At 45.0% G+C, this 22,789-nt stretch overlaps 1 protein-coding gene across 2 annotated transcripts in view; it reads right to left on the bottom strand.

The window, feature by feature from the left end:
• map3k21 (mitogen-activated protein kinase kinase kinase 21) overlaps window positions 1–22,789 on the bottom strand; it is a 93,316-nt gene that overhangs the window by 23,251 nt on the left and 47,276 nt on the right. For both annotated transcript variants that reach the window (XM_078229464.1, XM_078229465.1), the window contains exon 2: window positions 1,139–1,319. In XM_078229464.1, the coding sequence (XP_078085590.1) occupies window positions 1,139–1,319 (181 nt within the window). The remainder of the gene's footprint in view (window positions 1–1,138; window positions 1,320–22,789) is intronic.

The raw sequence follows: 22,789 nt of genomic DNA, 5'->3' as shown, positions 1-22,789 counted from the left end.
ATTAATTCCACATTCACAAGAATAGTTTAAAGTACTTAGTAACTGCAGCATCTTCCAAACCCGTGACCTCAACCACCTAGAAAGTAAAGGCTAGTGGGCCACCTGCTAGTTCCCCTCCAAGTCACACACCACCCTGACTCAAAAATATAGTATCATAGGTCGGAATGTTACCGCACGCCTGCCCCGGAATCGGGGTGGAGGAGGCTCACAGAACAGAATTCTCCATTGGCCTCAAAGAACAAAGAAAATTACAGCACAGGAACAGGCCCTTCGGCCCTCCAAGCCTGCGCTGACCATGCTGCCCCCGACTGAACTAAAACCCCCTACCCTTCCGGTGATCATATCCCTCTATTCCCATCCTATTCATGTATTTGTCAAGACACCCCTTAAAAGTCACTACCGTATCCGCCTCCACTACCTCCCCCGGCAATGAGTTCCAGGCACCCATTACTCTCTGTGTAAAAAATCTGCCTCGTACATCTCCTTTAAACCTTGCCACTCGCACCTTAAACCTGTGCCCCCTAGTAATTGACTCTTCCACCCCTGGGAAAAAGCTTCTGACCATCCAAAGATTCCTCGGGCAGGATTTTACGAGCCTCGCCTGAGCGAGGTCGTAAAATACCGGCAACAGAATCCCTACAGTGCGGAAAGAGGCCATTCAGCCCATTGAGTCTGCACTGACTCTCTGAAAGAGCATCCCACCCAGGCCCTCCCCTCCACTCCATCTCCACAACTCGTTACATTTACCAAGACTAATTCCCCAACCTACACATGTTTGGATACTAAGGGTCAATTTAACATGGCCAATCCACCTAACCTGCACACCTTTGGACTGTGGGGGGAAACCGGAGCATCCGGAGGAAACCCACGCAGACACAGGGAGAACGTGCAAACTTTGCACAGACAGTCACCCATTCTTTCACTGTCACTGGATCAAAATCCTGGAACTCCCTCCCTAATAGCACTGTGGGTGTACCTACACCACATGGACTGCAGCGGCTCAAGGTAGCTCACCACCACCTTCTCAAAGACAATTTGGAATGGGCAATAAAATGCTGGCCTTGACAGTGTCACTCATCCCCGGAATACATTTTTAAAAAATTCAATGTATAGTGTTACAGTTCAGGAGCATAGCTACCTCCAAACATCACTGCCTTTGGAAAACATAGATGATTTGATAACCTCGGGTGCCATCCAAGCATAGGTTCCTGCAGCACTCATCTTGGTCGTTTTGTGCCACTCCCTGGCCAAGCCAAAGTCCGTGATCTTCAGTGTCTTGTTAGCTATATCATCGTTTTCAATCTTCTCAAGTAACAAAACTGCGGAGGCAAAAATATGAAGGGCAATGTCAGTCTCACCTTGTAAATATTTAACCTTGCTGTTTCCTGTTGAGAAGTTGAATTGTAAAGCCTGCCTGCACACTATTTGAGGTGGTCAAGAGCTTCATGTTTCTGTGTGTCCAGATTACTAACAATCTGTCTTGCTCCCTCCATGCCCACGCTACAATTAAGAAAGTCCATCAACGCCTCTACTTTTTCAGGAGACAAAGGAAATTTGGCATGTCAGCTACGACTCTCACCAACTTGTACAGATGCACCATAGAAAACCTTTCTGGTTGTATCACAGCTTGGAATGGCTCCTGCTCTGCCCAAGACCACAAGAAACTACAAAGGGTCGTGAACGAAGCCCAGTTCATCACGCAAACCAGCCTCCCATCCATTGACTCTGTCTACACTTTCCGCTGCCTCGGAAAAGCAGCCAGCATAATCAAGGACCCCACGCACCCTGGACATTCTCTCTTCCACCGGGAAAAAGATACAAAGTCTGAGGTCACGTACCAACCGACACAAGAACAGCTTCTTCCCTGCTGCCATCAGACTTTTGAATGGATCTACCTTATATATTAAGTTGATCTTTCTCTACACCCTAGCTATGACTGTAACACTACATTCTGCATCCTCTCCTTTCCTTCTTTATATACGGTATGCTTTGTCTATACAATGCGCAAGAAACAATACTTTTCACTGTATACTAATACATGTGACAATAATAAATCAAATCAAAATCACATTGGTCTGTGTAGTCTCACACATTTTATGATCATTATTACCTCTAAAATTGAAGTTTTTAAGTCAATGAGTATCCCTGCAAAAGCTAAAGCCTATACTGATCCCCTTCCCAAGTTCCAGTTCCATTAGTAATTGACCAGGCCGTTAAGCGTAATTAACTGAATGCATTTTCAGGAGAGTGACAACCCTTTAAATACGGCACATATTTTATTTGAGGAGGGACAGCAGAAAAGGAGAAAGGCTTGGTTCTATGGTTCTCCCCAAGGTGATAGACGCCTGGGTCAGGTACAATCTTCCAGGTACCTCACCCAAGTGCTTATCTGGATCGAGACAATGAATGTCAACACTGGGCGACATCAAAGCTGAACCCAATCCTGCCTGGAGCCACAGCAAAACCTTCCAGCTGCCCTGACTGGAGTGCAATCTGAAGCAAGAATCTCGTATTGTGTTTGCCTTCCACGGCTTTGGACAGAGAGGTCAACTGTAACACTCCAAAAAGGAATTTGTGATCTCCACAGCTTTGGTGACTACTGAGAGAAACAAAGAAAATAACCACATTGAATGTGGATTTCAGAAGTCTACCTATCCTAAAGAAAAAATTGTTTGATTCTCAATTTATAATCTCGTTGCAATACTCGCCAGAATCACAATACCAATGCATCGTGGATAGTTCTTTATTAAAGTTGATTTATTAGTCACAAGTAGGCTCACATTAACACTGCAATGAAGTTACTGTGAAAATCCCCTGGTCGCCACATTCTAGCGCCTGTTCAGGTACACGGAGGGAATATTTAGCATGGCCAATGCGGCCCAACCAGCACGTCTTTCGGACTGTGGGAGGAAACCAGAGGAAACCCACGCAGACTCGGGGAGGATGTGCAAACTCCAGAGTCAGTGACCCAAGCTAGGAATCGAACCCAGGTCCCTGGCGCTGTGAGGCAGCAATGCTAACCACTGTGCCACCGTGAACATCGGGTGATATTTTACATAAACAGAAGCCAGTTGTAAGTCTGTCTCGTGCTGTAATGGATATTAATATCAAAATGAAGCCCGACCTTCAAGTTGAACAGAGGGGACCAAGACAGAACAGTCTGCATGAATTCAAAGATAATGCAACCTCCAGTGCAGTGGTAAATACCACTAAAAATCTACTCGAACCCAGAAGCAGAGTGCAAAGATAGACAGATTGCATTAGAACATTGCATACAATTACTTGAAAACTTAAGTTAAAGGAAAATACCCTTACAAATTAATTTCTACCAGCACTTGGACTCGCTAAACACTTCAATTTAAAACACTTGGAGCAAGATAAAACTCACTCAAACCAGCCTCCCATCCATTGACTGTGTCTACACTTCCCACTGCCTCGGAAAAGCAGCCAGCATAATCAAGGACCCTACGCACCCCGGACATTCTCTCTTCCACCTTCTTCCGCCGGGAAAAAGATACAAAAGTCTGAGATCACGTATCAACCGACTCAAAAAAAACAGCTTCTTCCCTGCTGCTGTCAGACTTTTGAATGGACCTACCTCGCATTAAGCTGATCTTTCTCTACACCCTAGCTATGACTGTAACACTACATTCTGCACTCTCGCCTTTCCTTCTCTATGTACGGTATGTTTTGTCTGTATAACGCGCAAGAAACAATACTTTTCACTGTATTCTAATACATGTGGCAATAATAAATCAAATCAAATCAAATAACAAGGCCCAAGTTCCTTTGAATTCACCATAAATGCTACAATCCTGATGACTGAAATAAAATTCTCCTGAGTTTTACAGGAGGATTTGCGCTGTTGTGCCATTGACATTCACAGAACTTACAGCTTTAAAACACGTTCAAGGGTAAAGTGCACCATCTCGCACTCCTGATAACAGCACAGCCTGTCAACATCAGGAACAAACAATTCAATCTCCCATTTCCAATCAATCTTCCCGGATCAACGCCGCTCTCGGCTGCCATTTATCGATGTTTAAACTGCAAACAAGGCCTGTATTGTAACACTTATCTTGGGGCGCAACGCCATCAAGGCGAGTTTCGAATTCCTTCTCCGCAGTTTGTTGAATTTCAAAATATTTGGTTAGTTAGAAACCAATGATAATTGATCACAAGAGAATGATAGCGGATCACTGATAATTTTGGGAAATACCCCAGAAATGGTCATGCGTTGCTGCCTGCCACTTTTCTTAGGGACAAAAAGGGATTTTGCTCTAGATTTTGGGAGAATGATACTAACTCAGCACCTGTACTCAATCTGTTATATGGTTCTTTAAGCTGATTTTGGAAACAATCAACCCGTCATCAGGCAATGCAGGCAAAAGTCAGGAAAGAAAAATTGGTTTATTTTTGATTGACTTAAGACAAAGTATTGGTGCAAGGAAAGAGACATCATTGGGGCCATGCTGATTTGATTTCCAAGCTCATATGTAAAGAATGTGGACTTAGACAAGATAATTGAAGACTTAAAGAGTCAGAGTCATACAGCACAGAAAAGGCCCATCGAGTATGAATCATAGAATCCCTACAGTGCAGGAGGCCATTCGGCCCATCGAGTCTGCACCGACCACAATCCCACCCAGGCCCAATCCCCATAACCCCATGCATTTACTCTAGCTAGCCCCCCTGATACTAAGGGTCAATTTAGCATGGCCAATTCACCTAACCCGCACATCTTTGGAGTGTGGGAGGAAACCGGTGCACCCAGAGGAAACCCACGCAGACACGGGGAGAACGTGCAGACTCCGCACAGACAGTGACCCAAGCTGGGAATTGAACCTGGGTCCCCGGCGCTGTGAGGCAGCAGTACTAACCACTGTGCCACCTATGCACCAACCGTGCTGCCCATGCACCAACAATAACTACAACTAAAAGCACGCTAATCCAATCTTCCTCCACTTGTCCCATATCCCTGAATGTTATGATCTTTCAAGTGCTTGTCAGGACTGAAGAATAAGGAGAGATTGACGAGGTTAGGATTGTCTTCACTGGAGTTCAGACGAACGAGGTGGGGATCTCATAGAGACTTATAAAATTCTAACAGGACTAGACAGGGTAGAAGCAGGGAGGCTGTTCTCGATGGTGGGGAAGTCCAGGACCAGGGGTCACAGTCTGAGGATTCGGGAAAGACCATTTAGGGTGCAGATGAGGAGACATTTCTTCACCCAAAGAGTGGCGAGCCTGTGGAATTCATGACCACAGGAAATAGTTGATGCCAAAACATTGAATGTATTCAAGAGGTGGCTGGATATAGCACTTGGAGCGAATGGGATCAAAGGTTATGGGGAGAAAGCAGGATTAGGCTATTGAGTTGGACGATCAGCCATGATCGTGATGAATGGCGGAGCATGATCGAAGGGCCGAATGGCCTCCTCCTATCTTCTATGTATGTTTCTACGTAGACGTTGTAAGATTTCCAGCCTCCACTACCTGCTCAGGCAGTGCATTCCAGATTCCCACCACCCTCTGAGTGAAAATGTTTTTTCTCAAATGCCCCTCACCCTAAAACTATGCCCCCTCGTGACTGACCCCTCAAGCAAGGGGAACAGCTGCTCCCTGCTCACCCTGTCCATACTCAATCTTATACACCTTCTGTTTTCTTCCTCTCCTCTGCCTTCAAGATGACTATTTATTCTTGGATTCTTAGAGTCAAAAGTCCCCAAACTGTTAATTGGCAGAGGAGGAACAAGAAAAAAATGTTTTCTTCCTTTAATAATCCCCTCCTCCCTCTTTTCTGAATCAGATCATTGATCGGAGCCGCAACATATTTACTGGGGACTCCAGCTCCTTCGTCTTGGCACCACTCTACTAAAATCCTTTCCTCAATTTCATATGCGTGCATAAGCACAACTGCTTCCACTTTCAGTTTCAACGAGAGAGTAAAAGCAAGCAAATTGGCTTCAAATGAATGGAGGGAGATCACTTTTCAAGTCAAGTTCAATGTTAAGAAAGTTGTGCTCTCAAGTTCAAGACTTCAGCACATTAACTCGCGCTAACACTTTAGTGAGGAAGGATGTTCTTACTGTCGAGGGAGTGCAGAGAAGGTTTGCCAGACTGATTCCTGAGATGGCAGGACTGTCGTTTGAGAGAGATCGAGTCGGTTAGGATTGTATTCCCTGGAGTTCCGAAGGGGGTGGGGGGAGAAATCTCATAGAAACCTATAAAATTCTAGACAGGGTAGATGCAGGAAGGATGTTCCTGATGGTGAGAGAGTCCAGAACCAGGGGTCACAGTCTGAGGATACAGGGTGGACCATTTAGGATAGAGGTGAGGAGAAATTTCCTCACCCAGAGAGTGGTCAGCCTGTGGAATTTGCCATCACAGGAAGTAGCTGAGGCTAAAACATTGTATGTTTTAAGGAGGCAGGTAGATATAGCACTTGGAGTAAAGGGGATCAAAGGATATGGGGGGGAAGGCGGGATCAGGCTATTGAGTTGGATGAGTCATAGTGAATGGCAGAAGGGCCGAATGGTCTCCTTCTCCCCCATTTTGTCTGTGCAGGAGTGCTGCATTGTCACAGATGCTACTGTGCAGATCAGTTGACAAATCAAGGTCCCGTTTACATGTAGTTAAAGAGCTTATGGCAGTTTTCAAATATAAGGAGTTTTCCAGGGCACTGACCAGCATTCTTTCCCTCACACAACTTCAGAAAAATAGATTAAAAGGTCATTTATCTCAATACTGTTTATTGGAATTGTGCGTATTCAAACTGCCTACAGAAATGACTGCACATCAAAACAATTCATTGGATGTGAACGGTTAGGGTGTCCTGGAGACTTGAAAGGTGCTATATAAATGCAATGCTTTCTTTATCAGTGTGGTACTTTGCACTCGAGATCTTTAATTTACGTAATCGATATCAAAACAGTTTAGCTAACCTTTCATTTCATTTCTTGCTCACTGCACGTTACCTTGCAGAAACTGAGGGTTGCATTTATCTACACAACACCAAATGCACTTCAGAAAGTAATTAATTCAGTGCCAGGTGAATTCTTTGGGAGGTGAGAAGGCGTTTTGTAGATTAAAATTTTCACATTAATGTGGTGAAAATGCAGAACTGTACAAGCACCTGCAATACTGCCCTTTGCTGACTGGGGGCAGCAGAGGCACACCGTTTGGTTCCAGTTCAATTGAAAAGACATCAGAAAGTGTGTTGTGAAGGATACCTAACGACAAAGGGCTGAGGTACCAGCACCAACACCCGTGTTCAGAAGCAGAACGAAAAACTGCTACAAAAATATACATTTGGAAAACAAAAACAGAGAACTTGGCTGAGCGTTTCAGGAGAATTCTTGGTCGAAACACATTGCGGATGCAGAAGGGCTTGCTATATTTCCAGAATTCTGCATCATTTTTTTTGTGGCCATCATTCTGTACCCTGCTGTATCTTTTTTTCCCACCTCAGATGTTGAGAATATCTTTACAACAACAATGTGTTTCGGGCTCACATTACAACTACACACCCTCGGATTACAGGTGACTGCAGTGAAACTATTCCGAATTACTGCATCAAAAATCCTTAGATAATTAAATGGTCTCTCAGCGATATGAAGAGATTAGAGCCGGCATTGGGGGTGGAGGGGGGGGGGGGAGGAGACCACATGACATCTCCCATTTATTCCAGATGTGCAAATTGCCTCCCTGGTCAATGCCAGCAGTGCCTCATGCTATAAGGTGATTAGCTCAATTTCTATACAAACACAAACTGACCCTGCATTGAGATTAATGAGTCATCAAAAGGCAGAGAGGGTTGGGTGGTCCAGTTTGTTTAGATACTGACCTTTCCATCCCCCCCTCCGTTTAAATTCGATCCAGATTGGTGGAAAGAAAGTTCTGATTGCCGGGACTGCACATTGTAACAGACCAGTGAGCGCCGTTCAAAAACCTCTGGAGAATTTTTTTTAAATTGAGAAAGCCTTTTATAAAACGTACGTGGAAGGATAATAATCAATTAATTTCTGCTCCTTCTGTGGCAAAAATCAGTTTGCAAATTTCCATCCCCGTTTTATCTCCCTTGTGGCTCAGGTTGCAGCCCCTACTTTTTCAAGATAATGTCGTTTTAGCAATATTTCAGATTAAACTGACCCAAGCTGGCTACAGTTGCTAACAATTAGTAATTTGACATATCTCTTGATAATGGATGATAAATGCTATTAGTTCCTTTTTATATCCGCGCTGCATTCGATTCCTCGGCACTAGAAAATCAATCCAAAGTGGGAGAGGGGTCAAATATTTATCCAGCTGCACATTCCATGAACCCTTTTATCTTGTGTGGTTAAAAGTTATTCCTCATTGGGGACGCAGCCCAGCAGAAAGCCACTTAGCTAAATGTCGAATTTATCAGCACTGAGGGAAGGCATCAGCTTATCTTGTTGCTGGCTCTCCCAAAGCGAGTTACCCATTTTAGCCCAATTCTCCATAACCCTTCCCCTTTCTTTACCGAACACTCAAACCACTTCCTTCTGACAAAACCACTGCGGGTTTCTGCTTCCACTACTGTCTCTGGTGGAGTGTTCTAACAGCACTTTGCGATAAAGAGAATTCACCTAATCTCTCCTTTTGCTTCTTTCATAGAATCCGTAGAATCCTGCAGTGCAGGAGGAGGCCATTCGGCCCATTGAGTCTGCACCGACAACAATCGCACCCAGGCCCTTTCCCCATAATCCCATGCATTTACCGTAGTTAGTCCCTCTGACACTAAGGGGCAATTTTATCATGGCCAATCCACCTAACCTGCATATCTTTGGACTGTGGTAGGAAACCGGAGCACCCAGAGGAAACCCACGCAGACATGGGGAGAATGTGCAAACTCCACACAGACAGTGACTCAAGCCGGGAATCGAATCCCAGGTCCCTGGAGTGGTGAGGCAGCAGTGCTAACCACTGTGCCACACCCATTCACGAACAAAAAATAATGTCCTCAAGACACCAAGTATTTATGTCATCACAATCCATTGGGGGTATTTCCTTGTGGACAAACACTGAACACACTCAACTCAGGGTCTCCTGGTAACCAATGCCTCATTTTACATTGTGCTGTCCCAAATTACTACAAATCTTGCCGAATATCTTGCTCACGACTGACTCTGAGGAATCTAATTAATCAACCCTGATAACCTCCAAGTGAAAAGGTCACTTTTTCTTATTAAATGTTGGCAATGTGAGATGTGGGATGCAAGCAGTCCGTCTGAGGTGCTAACGGCAATGTATACCAACTAATTCTGAACTGCAGTCATTATTGGTTTGTAGGCTTTGCAGCTAACTTGCACCCAAATCCTATCAACTGTAAACGAGGTGAATGGCTAAGCCATTAGCTTCTAATGGTTTTGTTTGACAAAATATATGTTGGCCAGGACCCAAGGAACTCTCTACTCTTCCTGGCCTAATGGCATAGTAGTACAGTCCACCTAATAGTATAGTCTGGTGAAGTCTCATCTAATCCTAAAGACTCAACTTTTAGCAATGCAGCACTCCCTCAGTACTGGATTACGTCTCAGTCTAAGTTACTTGCTCAACTCCTATAATAGGACTTTAGAATCATAGAATCCTACGGTGCAGGAGGCCATTTGGCCCATCGGGTCTGTGCCAACCACAATCCCACCCAGGCCTGTCCCCATAACCCCACATATTTACCCTGCTCGTCACCCTGACATTAAGAGGCAATTTAGCATGGCCAATCCACCTAACCCACACATCTTTGGACTGTGGGAGGAAACCGGAGCACCCGGAGGAAAACCCACGTGGACACAGGGAGAACATGCAGACTCTGCACAGACAGTGACCCAAGCCGGGAATCGAACCCAGGTCCCTGGAGCTGTGAGGCAGCAGTGCTAACCACTGTGCCCCCGTGGGTTTAACTCATGAATGTGTGACTTTTAGCCTCAAACTGACATAAGACCATAAAATATAGGAGCAGAATTAGGCCATTCGGCCCATCAAGTCTGAGCACCATGGATGCTATGATTCTCTTCCCCATGGACACGGATACTAATTTTGATATATGTGACAGTGAAGCAAGCACAAGTATTTAAGTTCTACTGGGCTGTGAAGGAATACATCATATCTATGCCAATATATCTTGATTTTGCAAGAAAATGTGATAATCAAGTTTCATCATCTCAAATTGGTCCCACCATACTTCTTGGCCTTTTGGTTAAGATCAGACCCAAGATCAAGTGTGATGCCTGCTTTTGTCAGCTTGGATCTCGTATGCCCCTTTTGTGGGATCTATGGATTAGATTCAGTTCGAATTGGAGTTAGCTTTTGGAACAAGCAAGGAGTTGGATTGGGGCTTGCCCTATCCACTCTGTGCACTGGCTATATAACTATGAGAAAGGAATAAAATTAAAAGTCTTACAACACCTGTAAATACCTATACTTTTGTTACCTCGGTGAATATGGTCTCTCTAGACACAACCCAATTTTGGTGGGGCTAAACTGCACTCCAGCAGGTGAACTGGGCATCACATTAAACATTTCTCCGGGGAGCTTTTGAAATACAGCCGGGAGAAATTTATTTTACTCGGCCCGAAGCAAAGTGAATGAGGGGAAAGAAAGGCAGATTGAGAGTCCATTTTCACCTAAAACTGGGGTTCTCCTCCTTCCCACATCATAGAGCGGCAGACAAATCATCTACTGCCTTCACCTGGCACATGTAATTCGTAATTTGTACATCACTGTGAATGCATAAGAAATCAATTTAGCATTGCTAAACTGCACCGCGTTTTTATTGAAAAAAAAAGTTATTTGGGCAGTACGGTGGCTACCACTGCTGCCTTACAACGCGAAGGAACCTGGGTTCAATTCCGGTCTTGGGTCACTGTCTGTGTGGAGTCTGCACGTTCTCCCCGTGTCTGCGTGGGTTTCCTCCAGGTGCTCCGGTTTCCTCCCACAGTCCAAAGATGTGCGGGTTAGGTGGATTGGCCATGCTAAATTGCCCCTTAGTGTCAGGGGGGACTAGCTAGGGTAAATATGTGGGGTTACGGGAATAGGGCCTGGGCGGGATTGTTGTTGGTGCAGACTTGATGGGCCGAATGGCCTCCTCCTGCACTGTAGGGATTCTACACCTGTTTTTTCTTGAAGACACCAACACCGTACTGGGTTTCAAATCCAAATATGCTGGCAGTAATCACAATCAGCCCCACTAACCACCTTACCTCATGGCAGAGACCAATTAGACACCCACCATAGCGCAACAAGATTCAACTTGTCCCAATGGACACCACCGGGGAGGGGAGGTCGGAGAATACATTGTCCAGGAGAATGTTAACTCAGAAAAACCTATAAATAGTTTACCGCTTGTACATAATTAGAAGTTGCCCCCAAAAGGCTTCAGAGAGATAAAAGATGTGTAAGGTGGTTTATAGCAGTGGCAACAAGCTGCTAGCACAGGGAGACTGTTGATGGGAGCGGTCCTATTAGGTGCTGTGCCAGAATCAACAGGAATGTTTTCACTCCAAAAGGTGAGCAGAGACATTCCTGAAATTTCTTATCGGGCGCAGACCAAGCCGAAACCAAAAATAAGGCACCAAGGACTAGGCTGGCGGGAAGCCAGGTTTCATTTGAACCACTGTTCCAGGCTTCTGAGAGCACTTTGCTCTTCCGCTTTCTGCCAGTGAGGCCCAGTGCTTCAGCGGGCAGCTGGCCAACCAGCAGGCAGTGCAGAGAGAAAAACATCCCAGGCTCGAGGGCCGGTGACTGAAGCATTCTCGTAGCCCAAATGCCTAGCAACCCACATTCCACTCCAGCATCTTGTTTACTTTCCAGTCAAGTGGAATTCTGCTGAACCGTGACAGACACACAACCGATCTGCCAACTAACTGCACACACAGATCAGGGCTTCTATACCAATGTTGATAGTACATTGGAATTTAAATCCTGTTTTATGTTATCTTGCTGGGAGAGCAACGTATGAGGGGAAACTCGTGGCCTGTTACTTGTATATCATTCCTCACATAGAAGACGGTCAGTGGGCACTTTACGGGTAAAAGGGGGGGATATCAAACAGGAGATGGGCAAGGCTGCAGGGGGAAGGGACCTGCGAGTGAGGGCCAGATAAAGGGCAATCCAGGCTTTGTTTTATCTCTGACAGCAGCTCTTGGGGCTTAACGAAAAGGCAGCTCCATGATGTGGCCAAAGCCCCTCCCCTTTGCATTGTCAGCAACTGCGGACAGCACATTGTCAATGCAAAAATAGGCCTTAATCCTGGATCATACATGATTATCTTCTGCTGGATTTGACTACCATTTACAAAGCCTCGGCTAATTGCTGATGTTTGGCACTCCTTCACACATCAACACACTCCTGTAGTGTAAGCAGGACAAAAGAGGTAAAGATTTGACACAATGCCACCTTAGGTTTAAAGTTAAAGTTTATTTATTAGTGTTACAAGTAGGCTTACATTAACACTGCAATGCAGTTACTGTGAAAGTTCCCTAGTCGCCACACTGCAGCGCCAGTTCGGGTACACTCGGAGAATTTAGCACGGCCAATGCATCTAACCAGCACGCCGTTTGGACTGTGGGAGGAAACCGGAGCACCCGGAGGAAACCCACACTGACACGGGGAGAATGTGCAAACTCCACACAGACAGTGACCCAAGCTGGGAATCGAACCCGGGTCCCTGGTGCTGAGAGGCAGCAGTGCTAACCACTGTGCCACCCCTTCTTCGAGCACAAGATCTCAAGCACATTGTCAGAAAAGATGGGATAACCAGTGTGCATGATTGCCTGACTGTTTCTTTCCAGGGGCCTCCTGAAGCTCAGGAAACAGTAATATGAACAAGAGGAGCAACACCACAGGCTGTCAGTATATGTCTTTTTCGTAAATGTGGCGCTAGGAATTTTTACAAATGTAATAACATGAAAACCGGCGCATGATACGTTTCTGCTTGTCAAAAAAAATACTTAAGGCATTGCCCTGAATGGGAAAAATGGAAAAAATGAAACCTTATTCCCTGAAAAATGTAAACTGATGTACTTTGGAGCTTACCCAAGAGATGGGATGAATTTCTTCAAACAAAGACTGATACACCAAAAATGAATCAATACATCATTGTTATATACTCACATAATCTCCACCTTATTCACACAGAACAAGAGTGTAGTGTTAAAAGATCAAAGATCTTAAAGGGGCAGAATTGAGAATTAATTTAAAAAAAAACAGCTCCCTCAATGGCAGTGTATCCAGTAACTAGCAGAGCCATACAAAATAAGGAAGCTGCTAGATTTGATCCTTGCGCTGTGCTGAGTTAGTTCAACTCAGCCAGGCTGTGCCTGGAGCAAGCAGAGTACAAGTAGCCTGACGGAGAGAAATGAATCGTTAAGTAAGCTTGCTATATTCACAGAACGGGGCAGAATGTCTAATGTGGTAGGTATCTGACAAAAAACAGAGGAGTCATGGATGTTACGGGGGTGGGGAGGGCGGGGGTTGGGAGAGAAGAATCCCCAATGCACGATGTGAATTTACAATGCGTCAGCTATGGTATAAAGTTTATTTATTAGTGTCACAAGTAGGCTTAGATTAACACCGCAATGAAGTTACTGTGAAAATCCCCTAGTTGCCACACTCCTGTGCCTGTTCGGGTACACTGAGGGAGAATTTAACATGGCCAATGCACCTAACCAGCACGTCTTTCAGACTGTGGGAGGAAACCTGAGCACCCGGAGGAAACCCACGCAGACACGGGGGAGAAGGTGCAGACAGTGACCCAAGCCAGGAAATTGAATCCTGGTGCTGTGAGGCAGCAGTGCTAACCACTGTGCCACCATGCTGCCGCGGTATGGCTTAGGCAGGTAGCATTCTCACCTCTAAGAAGCGTGTAGGTTCAAGTTTCACTCCAGCAACTGGAGCACAAAAGTCTGAGTTGACATTTCAACAACTACACTTCAAAAGTACTTTATTGGTAAAACATTTTTAAGATGTCTTGAGATGGTCACAGGTATAAAACGCGAACTTTCTTTAATAATGTATGGCGGTTTATAGCCACTGAATTAGCATTACAATGAAAAATCTTGCTAGTAAATGTTGATTCAGTCTGCAAAATATTTAACGTCAGGATAAAGTGCATATAAATCAACTGCTAAAGCAAGAACGTCGCTACAGGTCCTTGAAACCAGTGTGTGTCCTGACCTGACTCCCCTCAGCACCTACTGAAGCAACGTGGGAGGCCAGTTGTAAAAACATCAGCTTTGCAATAAACACAACCTGCCAGCATTATCCCCAGCCCAAGAACAAATAAAACCCTTTGTTCACCGTCCCAGAGGCAAAGAAGAATTTTACGTAATTCTGCTCTACCCTCCCAATTTTCTCCCTTTCCTCTCCTGCATGTGCCGACTCCTACAGGGTTAGACTTCAATGGATGCTGGCAGCCTGCCCGCTTATTGGATTCTTCGTGTGGGAGCTGAAAGGCTTAACCCACATGTGGCGCTCGCTGGGAGGCATCAGCAGTAAACATGATCACTGAATAGTGAGCGGGAACAGGAACACCCTGGCTAATTTTCTTCTCCCCCCCCAGGGCGCTGAGGTCAAACACGGCAGGAACCTGCCATCCTAGTTAAGACTGGTCGACTCCGCAAACCTCGACTAGATACTGGACCCAGAACCTTCTGGTCAGCAAAGACCGTCATGTGGCTGAGTAAATTTACCACAATTATTTCGCTTTCGTAAGCATTTAAGAGTGAGGCAACACCACCGAGGGGGAATGCGGAATCTAGGACTCAGCAACTCTGACTGGCAAGTTAAGACATTGTTGATGGTAACAAACGCATTACAAGTCTGATAGCTGCCTGACTAAACTTGTAGTGATTCATACACGGAATGCAATATTTCAGGGACGATTGCAAAACATGTCTGAAGGCATCAGGTGCAGTCTAAATAAAGGACACTTAGCACGCTGTTAATTTATTTTAGGCATGCTTAAAGATGACTTTTTTTGGGTGGAGGCAGGGGCGATAATAGATCAAATTAACTTTTCAAAAACCCTGTCTTGTACACTTTCAATAGTGCTGACACACCTTCAGATCTGGGTATTTCACAATTCCAGTGAGCTATAAATTCCTCCCTAAATATCACTCATGTGGAAATCAAGCCCCACTGTACATCGCTGCATTCTAACGCCTTTCACTGGACCCCCTAACTGGTCATTGCTAATCTCCCTCAAGGTGCTTCTAAATTGCACTTTTTGAATTGGGAGAGCAGTGTATGATTCTCCTTCCTTCCCTTCCCTTCAGGTCAGCTTCTGTTTTCTAACAGATGCCAAACAGAAGCAGAGTGAGCAAATCCAGCGGTAGTTCTCTATGCCAATGAAACAGTGCATCTTTTGCTTACGCCTTTTAAGTACTTGCTCAGGCAACTGACTGCGTGTGTGCCATCAGCTACATCTTTATAACGCAACAATGCCCCTTCAGTCTTTCCTTCCTCCATACAACCTCCAGGGGTAGAAAGCACAAGCTTTGTGGCATGTAATCACTGCAGTCTGATTTACCCAGTCTTTCCTTTTACGCTGTTGCATCTTGCCGTTCTTCCACTGTTTGGGCGTGGCTCCCCCCCCCCAGAGTAACCAACTGCCCTCCAATGGATATGCAACACACGATGATTCAAAGTTGACTTCTGTATGAAAGAAAATCAAAATCTCAGGTAATGCAAATCAAGCAATGGAATAACAGTGGATTTAGTTCTAAGAAAAAACTCTGAGGTATTGAGCAGTTCAAACTAAAAGGTGCCGATTTTGTTTTACCTCACGGGATGTGGCCGTCACCGCCAAGGCCTGTATTTGTTGCAAATCGCAAACTGCCCTTTCAGAGCCATTTCAGAGGCAGTTAAGAGTCAAACACAGGGGAGGGGGGGGGGGGCAAATTTTCCTGTCCTGCCCATCACAGGAATCATAGCGGGCGGAAGGGGGCCATGCAAAGGTTCCTGACTCTGTCGACACTTCCCGCTGCCTCGGAAAAGCAGCCAGCATAATTAAGGACCCCACACACCCCGGACATTCTCTCTTCCACCTTCTTCCGTCGGGAAAAAGATACAAAAGTCTGAGGTCACGTACCAACCGACTCAAGAACAGCTTCTTCCCTGCTGCTGTCAGACTTTTGATGGACCTACTTCGCACTAAGTTAATCCTTCTCTACACCCTAGCTATGACTGTAATACGACATTCTGCCCTCTCTCCTTTCCTTCTCTATGAACGGTATGCTTTGTCTGTATAGCGCGCAAGAAACAATACTTTTCACTGTATACTAATACATACTCACCTGAAGAAGGGGCTAAGAGCTCCGAAAGCTTGTGTGGCTTTTGATACCAAATAAACCTGTTGGACTTTAACCTGGTGTTGTTAAACTTCTTACTGTGTTTACCCCAGTCCAACGCCGGCATCTCCACATCATACTAATACATGTGACAATAATAAATCAAATTTTATAAAAACAAAAGACCGTGGGCAGGATTTTCCAGTCCTGGGGCGAGCATGGCTGGAAAATCTCATGATGTGGAGATGGTATTTGCTACCAAATAAACCTGTTGGACTTTAACCTGTTGTTAAAACTCTTACTGGAAAATCTCATCCATAGAGTCACAGGTAGACCACACCAAGTAAGGATGGTAGATTACCTTCCTTCAAAGACATTAGTGAACCAGATGAGTTTTTAACGACAATCATGTTTCATGGTCATCATTACTGAGACTATGATCAGAATTTTACCGGCACGATTCCGGGGACGGGCGAGGCTCGGAGAATGGCATTCTCCGTTGGCCTCGGGTGGGATCGTATGAAGCTCGGGCGGAAATGCAGGTAAAATTCTGCCCTATGTGCGGGATTTTCCGTGCCATAGGTCTGCGAGAGTCTACAAGCTAAGGCCAAAGCATTTCCTTTGTGAGCATGGAAGATGTAGCATGTGATGTGACAATTATAGAATCAAACCATGGGACCAGAAGTCATTCAGGCCTCATCGTGTGCACCATCCAGCTTTTTAATAAGGATTAGCTGGCCCATAATCATTTGCTCTTCAATTTCTTTTTAAACACTGCCAAAATGGAAACTAACCCAGAAGAAAACAAAAACTGGCAGTAACTCAAATGGTACAACCTTCTGATAGCCATGGGAAAGCATGGAATGAACTAGATTCCTAATTCTGATACAAGTTGAATTACAACCGTGTTGTTAATCTATAACTAATACCATTAATTTCAACACATAGAACGTGGGTTGCCTGAAGTTGGAATTACGAAAGAAAAGCAACCTGATAGCTCAATCTCCAAATGTTTTCCTTTAAAAGGGCCTATTAATTCAGAAACAGGCAGGGTAGGAAAATGAACTGGAAACAACAGAGAACAATAGAATTTTGTGCATTACTTGTGTTCATATGATGGCCTGGGAGCCCACCTCTTCCTTCAGCTGTGGGCTCCAGTAAACTCTGGCCTTCTGCGCAATGCTGCAAAAAGGCAAGGGTGTCCCCACCTCCACACAGCAGCTGCAGGAACAGAACTATAGCTTTCCATTTCCTCTTCCTGTTGGGAAATTGCCTCAAATGTCAGCCAAAGTAGAATGGCTAAAACTAAAAGCTGGTTGTTGGGAGTGGGGGTTTCAGCCAAACAGCCAAGAGTGATTCTGATGCCCACTACTGGTTGGGATGGTGGCCTTTGATTAAAGTTATTGAGCCACACGGATTTACAATGAATCTCTGACATTTAGGAATGGGATAATGTGGAGTTGCCGGTGTTGGACTGGGGTGGGCACAGTTAGTAGTCTCACAACACCAGGTTAAAGTCCAACAGGTTTATTTGGTAGCAAGAGCTTTCGGAGCGTTGCCCTTTCATCACCTGATGAAGGGGCAGTGCTCCGAAAGCTTGTGCTACCAAATAAACCTGTTGGACTTTAACCTTAGGAATGGGGACACTAACTTCAGGACAGGTGAAGCGCCTTGAAGTTGCGGATTAAGGCCAAATCAGGTCAGGTGTTGTGGACACATGTTCACTCGGAATTAGACGAGCATTATCCAGACCCAGAGACAGCGAGAGAAGAGGAGACAAAAACAGAGAATGCTGGAAAATCTCAGCAGGTCTGACAGCACCTGTGGAGGGAGAATAGAGCAAATGTTTTGGGTCAGGACTCAAATTCGAAACGTTGGCTCTATTCTCTCTCCACAGATGCTGAGGTTTGCCAGTATTCTCTGCTTTTGTTTCAGATTCCAGCATCCTCAGTATTTTGCCTTTATCCTAGGGAAGAGGAGAGTGTCAATTCATAGTAGGAGGAGGAGGCCATTCGGCCCTTCGAGACTGCTCCGCCATTCATCACGATCATGGCTGATCGTCCAACTGAAGAGCCTGATCTTGCTTTCTCTCCATAACCTTTGATCCCATTCGCCCCAAGTGCTATATCCAGCCGCCTCTTGAATACATTCAATGTTTTGGCATCAACTATTTCCTGTGGTAATGAATTCCATAGGCTCACCACTCTTTGGGTGAAGAAATTCATCAGGTTGGGCATGATTCGAACATAAATCTGAGGCAAACACCATTGTCCTTTGCCTGTCAGAGCTGTGAAAGGTATGTTTAGACTAGGAGGTAGTTTACACCAAAGGCTTGGGGTGACCAGAAGAGTCATTGAGGTTGATCGCAAGAATCATAAAAATCTAAGCTCTCATTGCGGCGGAGAGCTGGAGGAGTGCTACGTTGCCAGAGGTTCTGTTTTTCAAATGAAAATTCAAGCGAGACTTCAACTGCCTACTCCAATGACTTCCCCTTTAATTAAGCATGAGGTTGTGTTCAGGATACACCATTGCAAGATTCTGCTTACTGACCGATTCCACAATAGGACGGCAGTGCTTGGTCAAAAACATTTAACAAGTGGAATGTATGAAATGTAACAGGCCGGTGCAGTACAATTTATGCGACCTCACTGAGCCAGAACGTCCCTACGGCTCAACCACCACTTAAGCTGTCTAAGCAAGCTCTCTTGCAGAACAGTGATTTCATATTTTGAACAATAAGAAACAAATTATGGTGCAGAGATTCAAATGGGGAAGGAGATTGGCACCAAGACACTGCTTAAAATCTTTACAGGCAGCCCACGGTTCCTCACCAGTGGAATCAGCCTAAATTCTTCAGCAAGAATCAGAGTATGCTACGTCATAGTTCAGTCCCTGCTGCTAAACAAGGACCCGGAGGAAAGAACCGCAACTGGTAAAAGAGCTGTCTTTTTCAAAACAGCAACACAGCAAATATCATCAGTCACAGGATCAGACTGCAATGCTACCATAACAGGACATTGTTTTCAAACTGGCTGGCTGAACTGGGCAGCTGTAGCTCTGTGTCCTGCCAGGGTTTCTGAGGCGCTGGACATGCACAATGGTGCCAATTCAATCAAAGTTATTCAAGCATAATGACACACATTACATCTGAAAGGTTGCTGTGGAATAAGTTCATACAAGGTTGGGATGCCAGTGGAGATCATTATTATTTACTTTCATTAATATTCAACAATTATCCATACTACCAGCCTGAGAGGAGGTGCATGGCCGGTGGTAGGTGGTGGTGGGGGGCTAAAAGGAGAGAGAGAATAGAAAATTATATTTAGACCCTGCGTAGACAGTCATGTGGTTGATTTTATTTTGTGCAGGGAAACAAGCTCTCTAACCTCCACCTAAAATAACGGCACACCACTTTAAGACTAGTTCCCTGGTCGGTCCAGATTGTGAACTACCTTACGTGCATTGTGTCAGGGCAGTCGGGAGGGGATTGACAATTATTAACCCGTATTCCCAGTTATGATCACCAATCGTGATCTGTGTGCCTGTCTAAGACGTGGGGGCAAGAACAGAACTGGGCACTACTGTGAAGACCGCACAAATAGTCTGCTAACATTCATTGTCTAAACGGAGATAGAAAGAAAGGATGTTTGAAGGAGACGTTGAGAGAACTCAGGCATAACCCTCAACAAAGATATATTGCATTGAGAAAGAAAGGGTGGGATTCTTCCATTTTGAGTGCGGTGGCAGGCCGGACCTGTCCCACCGACCAGAATGGCAGGATCCCACTCCAGAATTTGCGCGTGGAAGCTCATTAATTTCAAGTTCCCCTCCGACTCTCCTGGTGGGCTTGCAACTGATTCATCAATCCACCCTCAGCTGATGGCTTCAAAAATAAAAACCTGGCGCCATATTTAAATAGCAGCTCGGTGTCCTCATATCACTCCCTCCCCAAGCCTACCTGTCAGCATCCAGAGGGAAAAGGTTAGCAGCCTCAAGTAGTAGTCTGGGCCTTGACTCAACCACCTTCCCTTTATAGCCCATCAACCGTGAGGTGTCCATGCCCCACTTGAATCTCTACCCATCGCCTCTGGAGTCTTCATCCATCCCCTGCCAGTAAACAATGTGGTATCCCTTTGAACCCCTTGTTTGAGAGTTTTTCATGCAACCTTGTCCAGCTTCCCTCCTCTCACTGAAATCCCGCATTTGCACATTCTTAAAGCAGCGGCGACAGGACATTTAGAAGATCAGAATCCGATCAGGCAGAGTCAAAATGGCTTTGTGACAGAGAAATCACAGTTGATAAATTGATCAGAGTCCCTTGAGGACGTAATAAGGAGGATGAATAAAAGGGGAACCAGTAGATGTGGCATATTTGGATTTCCAAAACGTATTTGTTAAGGGGCCATATAAAAGATAAGGTGGGGCAGGAGGATGAAATTCCCTGTCTGCTGTAAAATAGGTTTATAAACAGATCTTCAAGATTACTACAAACAGCACGGGGAAGCCTTTTCCATCACCTGCACAGGAGCAGTGTAGAATCCTCCACATCCAACAAAATTCACATTTTCACAGAATCTATCACAGGCTAACGATTCCAAACATGAAAATTAACTAAATATCAAGCGTAGTCTGACATTGTATACAACTTGTTATGATGGAGAAAATAAAAACGTGGAATTATACAGAGGTGTTGGACTTCAAAAAGACCCGAATTTTATATTTTAAAATGGACACAAACCCCAAGGCTGGCCGAGGATTTACAGCTAGCCACTGATAGGAATGGCTGCAGTGCGCTTCTCGAAGGGACAATGGAAACACCCCGCCCACCCCCAGTGAAAACAGAAAATGCTGCATAAACTCATCTGGGCAGCACGGTGGCACAGTGGTTGGCACCGCTGCCTCACAGCTCAAGGGACCCAGGCTCAATTCCCGACTTGGGTCACTGTCTGTGCGGAGTTTGCACGTTCTCCCAGTGTCTGTGTGGGTTTCCTCCGGGTGCTCCAGTTTCCTCCCACAGTCCGGAAGATGTGCTGGTTAGGTGCATTGGCCGTGCTAAATTCTCCCTCAGTGTACCCGAACAGGCGCCGGAGTGTGGCGACTAGGGAATTTTCACAGTAACTTCATTTCAGCGTTAATGTAAGCCTACTTACGACACTAACAAATAAACTGTGGAAAAAGAAGCTGCGTTAACATTCTGAAGCCATATGAAATGTTAACTCTGTTTCTCTCTCCACAGATGTTGCCAGACCTGCTGAGGTTATCCAGCATTTTCTGCTTTTATTTCAGTTTTCCAGCATCCGCACAGGAGCTCACGGTTTTGTGGGTGATATATTAGCATGAATAGAAGATTAGTTAACAAATAGGCAATAGTAAGGTTAAAGAGGTCATTTTAAGGTTGGCAAATTTAAGTAGTGGAGTGCTACAGGGATTAGTTCGGGGGCCTCAACTATTTATGACCTATATTAATGACTTGAATGAATGGACCAATTGAATTTTAGCCAAATTTGCTAATGATACGAAGGGCAGGATTTTTTAGCTCTGACACCAGCGGGCACTGTTGCCTTTTATTGGCGCTCCAATTTTTTCCATCCAGCCTGTGATGATGCCCGCCAGTTTTGAGGAAAGCAAGTTGTGAGGAGGATACAAAGAGTCTGCTAAGGGACACAGATAGGTTAAGCGAGTGGGCAAAATAAATTGGTAAATAGAGGGTAATGTGAGAAAATATGAGGTTGTCCACTTTGGCAGTAGAAATATAGAAGCAAATTATTATTTAAATGCAGAGAGGCTGCAGAATGCTGCAGTACAGAGGGATCCATGTGTTCCTACATCAATCACTAACGGTTAGCATGCACGCACAGCATCTAATCACAAAGGCACATGGAGTGTTGGCCTTTATTGCAAGGGAAATGAAGCATAAAAGTAGAGAAATCTTGCTATAATTGTACAAGACACTGGTGGGAGCACACCACATCTGGTGCACCGTGTACAGTTTTGGTCACCTTGCTTTAGGAGGGACATACTTGCATTGGAAGCAGTTCAGAGAAGGTTCATTAGGCCGATTTCATGGATGAAGCGATTGTCTTATGAGGAAACATTGAGCAGGTTGGTCCTGTACTCGTTGGGGTTTAGAAGAACGAGAGGTGATCTTGAAACATACAAGATTAAAGGGGCTTGAAAGGGTAGACGCTGAGAGGATGTTTCCTCTTGTGGGAGATTCCAGGACTAGGGGAGACAAGTTAAAAATAAGGGAGATGAGGAGGAATTTCTTCTCTCAGAGGGTCATTAGTCTTTGGCATTCTCTTCCCCAGGGAACAGTGGAGACTTGGTCATCAAATATTTTCAAGGCCAAGTGAGATTTTTGAGTGACAATAAAGGGGTTATAGAAACTGGCAGGAAAGTGGACTTAAGATCATGATCAAATTAACTATGATCTTATTGAATGGTGGAGCAAGTTTGTCAAGCCAAAAGGCCTACTCCTA

Source organism: Mustelus asterias, chromosome 15 (genome assembly GCF_964213995.1).
Source record: "Mustelus asterias chromosome 15, sMusAst1.hap1.1, whole genome shotgun sequence".
Classification (NCBI taxonomy): domain Eukaryota; kingdom Metazoa; phylum Chordata; class Chondrichthyes; order Carcharhiniformes; family Triakidae; genus Mustelus; species Mustelus asterias.
Note: the sequence above shows the minus strand (reverse complement) of the source record. Positions and strands in the feature narration are given on the sequence as shown.